At 31.8% G+C, this 5,737-nt stretch overlaps 1 protein-coding gene across 1 annotated transcript; it reads right to left on the reverse strand.

The window, feature by feature from the left end:
• Positions 1-1,562: 1,562 nt before the first annotated feature.
• On the reverse strand, positions 1,563-4,317 carry LOC132294502 (peroxidase 3-like). The gene is made up of 4 exons (XM_059792422.1): positions 4,111-4,317; positions 3,031-3,222; positions 2,650-2,815; positions 1,563-1,969 (listed from the first exon to the last, which is right to left on the reverse strand). Exons 1-4 carry the CDS (start codon positions 4,315-4,317, stop codon positions 1,563-1,565), a joined length of 972 nt encoding a protein of 323 aa, XP_059648405.1.
• Positions 4,318-5,737: the final 1,420 nt, after the last annotated feature.

Below are 5,737 nucleotides of genomic sequence, written 5' to 3' on the forward strand. Positions count from 1 at the left end.
CACACATTATTCTAGAAATTCTAATTTCTAATAATATATATATATATATATATATATATATATATATATATATATATACACACACACACACACACACTTTATGTATTTAATATTTTATTATTTTTCAAGTAATTAAAAATAAAATCATTTATATGATCGGACAATAATTGGTAAAACAGTGAGCTTCTTTCAAATAGTAACAAGCTGCCATTACAATTTTCAGCAATTAAATCAGGCTCGAAAACCAAGATACCCAAGTTAGTTTGGTGTCCACAAAATTCATCCATAATGATATAAAAATTAGTATATAATAATATACATATTCCTTTTCAAAATCATATATGAAAAGGAAACTTCTTCATCTTTTTCTATACGTGCATACATGCATTATTAAGTAATTGACTTTCATGCAATTACATAAAATTCGGAAATTTATGTATGGAAACTAAAATCAGATCCAAACAAACCCACAGAAAATACTGATAAAAAAATATCCACAACGCGGATTCAAAACAACCCATTATTCAATCATGCAATTATCATTATATATTAAATATTATTTATGCAATGATAAAGAAAAATAATGAGTCCCTAAACCTTAAGCTCTAATACCACATGTAAACTATAATTATTCGTAAAAACCATTCATCACAAATAAACATGAATCTCATAATCTTAGAACTTCATTACTCTCACATTTCTATAATGCATAAATAAATACTAATTAGATATAAATATCTCGATTTGTAATTGTAAAACTCGAAGAGATCAAGGCGAACGTCAAGATCTTTCCTGCGGAACGAATAACATGTTAAACTACAATAGTCAAAGCGTAAAAATCAATTTCTCTCTCTTAACCTTTTGCACACATAAATATTATACGTGTTGTTTTCATTAGCGTACATAATTGACTGGAATATGCACTTTTATAAAGGTAGAGAAAGGACTAGTTTTCCTTTTAGTAATTCTAATTTCACTTTCCATCAAAAAAAGGAATAAATAGGAAAACACTTCTCCAATAATTAATTACCAAAAAGATAATTTATAAGTTTACCAAATAATATAATATTAATCTGAAATATATTTTATTTAACCACCAAATAATAAAAGTAAATCACGTGTCCAAATCATGTGGGCCACAAATATAAGAAAATATCTTACATGCCTATGCCTAGGCCGGCCGTGGCAAGAAGTGAGAAGAAATAATATATCAAAATTTGAAAGTTATAAAAGTTGTGTTCGACTTCTTCAATTGAGTGCCTTCTTGGGCATATAAAATCATACAATACATTTTAATGCTAGCATGTATAAACAAGCCACTTAATGGAAATAATAAGATAGAAGTACGTTGAATTTTCCAAATTACATTATCTAGATTGAAGGCTTTTGAAGTGGATTCAAAGAAAACCCCATGAAACATTTTATTGTCACATTAGAGCAAAATTAAAATAACCAATTACTTTGCATGTTTAATAATTATTTGAAGAAAAACGTACAAAAAATTAAAGAAAGTAGCTTCAGCTACTAATACAGATACTCAACCTCCAACTCTTAATTAGGAATTAATTAACGACACTGCACTTTCTCCTTATCTCTCCTGAAGTTCCAGTGAGCACTCCGATGGCACCCATTCTCTTTATCGATTGGCTGAACTCGGTGAAGAACTTCGCGGAGCCAACCAGCATCTCATCGACAATGTTGCTAGCACCATTGTTGGTTAAAAGTGCAGCATCAGATTGGAAAAGGCCTTGTTGCAGCTTCAAGTTAGTGAAGTAATGGTTGTCGAATGCTAGCGAACTCCCGGGGTCCATTGCAACTGTAGTTGTGTTGTCTGAAAGGCTTTGGCACTTGGTTTTCAATGTAGCAGCATAGGTGGAGTTCAGAGAAGGATCTGCGTCGCCTTTGCCGGTGAAATTGTAAAGCCTGTTGCTGAAGAAATTGCAGAGTCCAACACCAATAGTGTGTGCACCTGATCGACCAAAAGCTAATTCTTAATTAAATGTTTCATTAATTTCATGACATGAACATATTATAGATGAACTAGCTCCTAACATTGTGTTTTGAATCAAATCCTTTTGAAAATTGGTTTTCAATCCTTTATCATGAAATCCCATTTCTGTTTGGAATAACAGAATTTCAGATACTAAATTAAAATAAGGGTACATTTTTTTTTTCTTTTTGATAACTGGGGTACATGTTCAATCCGGTAAGGCTCGGACTATGTCCGCGGTTGTGGGCTCCAGGAATTGTTCGAACCCAGGAGGAATCGACCTTGAGACCAGGACGTTCCAGAGCCCAAGTCATTTTCATTAGGCCAACACCTTGAGATTAAACTAGGGTACATTTGATAAACTACAAAATTAACTTATTTTATTCGTAATTTTCAAATTGTATGAATCTGACCACTTTTTTATGGGATTGGGAAACACGGTTTCAAGGACTAAAAAAATGAAAAAACAATTTCGAAGAACTATAAAAGATAGTATAATGAAATCATATTTTTTTCTCTTTTTTTTTTAACTCCGATTTTGAAAAAACAATTTCTCAAAATTACAACCAAACAAGTTTCGGTAGAGTTTTCTGATTTTCGAAAAACCAAATCAAATAAAATTTTGTGATTTGAAATAATTAAAGTGGCAACACACTTACCTGATAAAACAACAAGATCCTTGAGAGTGAGAGTTTTGTTGGCAAAAGCTTGTTTGAGGGTGGTGAAGTTGGAGAATGGCGAAGGTATGTTGGCAAGGGCCTCCGAAACACGAGAAATCCGTCCATCTCTTCTTCCAGTTAGCACTTCCCACATTGATTTATTGAACTGCATGTATGGATGCAACAATTTATTTAATTTCAGTTTTAGCAAACATATACACCTTTTTTGCACGTCCGAACTGGAACCCTCTCTTCCATTTTGAAAATAGACAAGTTACACCCTGACAAAGACCCTTTAATTACTTTTAGACTCTCTAGAGTCTTATCGTATGCTTTTTATTTATTTATTTATTTTTCCCTTCAATATGATTTGAGACTTACTTGGAAGGAAACTGAGTCTCTGGCAGCTAAGGTGACAATATCCGCGCATGAAACTACCCCTGGACATGTCTTCTCTAATTGGGTCTTTATATCATCAATAACATCGAATCCAGCCAATGATTGGTTTGGAACTGCGTCCTTTTCAGCTGTGTTATTTGTCGTAGAGTTTATCAACACTGAGGCATCACAACCCTGCAGAGAAATCAACCAACCAAACAAGTCTTTAGAAAAAAAAATTAAAATAATAAAATAATGATGCATCATTTATATCATTATGCCAAGTTTGGATAATCTTGTAATCATGAAAGACTGGTCTCAAGGAAAGGGAAACGAACATTTGACACCCGTGGGTGAAGACCCGCGTTTTATCTGACCGTGTGGAGGGGCGCTTTGTGACTTAGCCGGGACAAAATCCCGAATACTGTGATTTATTGCCTAATATACATTATATTAGAAAGTTTAAACAAATGAACATACTATTACAATAGTGTCTAATATTTTAGCGTTTTGTTTTAAGCCTAAACAAAATTAGTGTTTTGTTACAGAGTGCTTTAATTTGAATAGTGATTGAATGCATGTTTGATAACATATATTTGTTGTAAGATTTTTAAAACATAAAACATATTTGGTAGAAAAGTGTTGCGAATTTTAAAAATATAATGGCTAGTTTAAAATTGTCATTTAAGATTTTTTTTTTTAAATAATAAATAAAAAAATTATTCATCGCTACAGTACCACGTTATAGTGCAATAACATATAAAAACACCAAATTGATGTTTCAGTCTTTGACCACTAATCACGAAATGTTTCGGCACTGTAGAAAACAAAATAATTTTTATCAAAATAATTTTTTTCACTATTCACTGCTATAGTACCAGACAAAAACAGAAACAGCAAAATCAAATTACATACCAAACAGGCTCTAACAGAGGAAAGATCTACTATTTGGATTAGACCATTGGTATGACCTTTAATAATTAATGACACTACAACCATATGTTTCATGTATGTATGTATGTACGTATGTATGTATGTATATGTGCGCGCGCGCACGTGCAATGCTGAAAAGAGACATCTTACCCTAACAAAACAATCATGAAAATGCATCCTTAGAAACTTAGCAGGCAAAGCGGAATTGTTAGCCACATGTTGCCATGTAATGTTCTTCACGATCTGCTCGGCGAGGGGACAGCTGTTTTTATAAAAATTCTTCCTCAGCTCACCTCCATGGCTAACTCCTAGTACTCCAAAGACTACAATAGTTATCAAAAAGAAGTTGGCCTTCATCTCTGTGTGTGTGTGTGTCTGTGTGTGTTTGTGTGTGTGTTTTGTGCACTTCAAAGCTTCAGGCACAATGCATGCTTATATATACAACCCAAAAATCTTCGTCACCGCGTTATCATCAACAATTTTCATTGATATCCTTGCATGAGAACAGGTAAGCACTACATTTTAATCACAGAGAGAGATATATATATTTTCAAGTTGACCGGTACGTTTTGCGTCATTGCGTGTGTATGTGTGTGTGTATATATATCGATATTTCATAATAATTGATTACGTTTTTCTTTATTGTTTGTAGTGAACATGGCTAAGATTAGGTTTTGTTTAAAATTCATCAGAAATTTTATCATTGTTATTCCACTATATATGGTCTTCAAAGAGACCAATATGTGAGTCCATATTTATATATATGTTTTAATATATATATATATATATATATATATATAGCACGTACCATTAATTTCACTGGCTTTACATGCACATGCATGTTCACATTTTCAGACTTTTCTAACTTAATTGGCTTCACCTTAGTACTCCTCGAATTAAATCAACTCTGATTATGATTTATGAATCCATTAATTTATCTAAAAATCTAAGGGATGTGATGTATAATTAATGGTTTAGATCCACCTTATAATTAGGGTTCGATCCAAACAAGTCACAGAGTATTCTTTTTGTACATAAAAAATTAATGAAAAATATGTCGTTAGTTGGTGACGGCTGGTTGCTTAAACTACTGGTCCTATCTACCCAAAATTAAAATGAATTTAATTTAATTAGAATTTTGGGTTTAAATTTGAAATACAGCTAAATTGATTAAATCCACCTAGCTAGATGCTGATACAATAAATTATGACGAAAAAGAATTGGAGATGCCTCAAAATATTAGTCTTTTTTTTTTCAATTTTTTTAAATAATCCGTGGTATTCAAAGCTTCGCCGTGACACCTGGTGCTAGGAGGACCCTTGGAATTGCCTCAAAATATTATTAGTCAATTAGATAGATGTATGTTGCAATATTACTCGATCAAGTTAATAATTTTATTTTCTTTATACCCCACAACAGTGTTCATCATCAAACATAAAGATATATATATATATATATATATATATATATATGCGCGCGCGTGTGAAGAGAGGAAATTGGTGATGGAAGCATGATTTCTTTAAGCAAAAAAAAAAAAAATTCTGTTGGGTGAGTAATTCAAGCAAAGAAAATGAAATAAAAGTATTTGATGTTGTGAAACAAATGTCAAAGTCAACCATGCTAGTTTAAGATTTCTTAACCGTGTTTTCGGTACTATTATCATTATTAGTATTAGTTTTACTAATAATATTATTATTTTTAATTTATGGAAAAAAAATATTATTATTTTTATTATTATTATTACACCATCATTGAGAGATGATGGACCAATAGTACT

This window comes from Cornus florida, unplaced genomic scaffold, assembly GCF_030987335.1.
Source record: "Cornus florida cultivar Cherokee Brave unplaced genomic scaffold, ASM3098733v1 CherokeeBrave_3.0.0_Hap2_Chr01, whole genome shotgun sequence".
Classification (NCBI taxonomy): Eukaryota; Viridiplantae; Streptophyta; class Magnoliopsida; order Cornales; family Cornaceae; genus Cornus; species Cornus florida.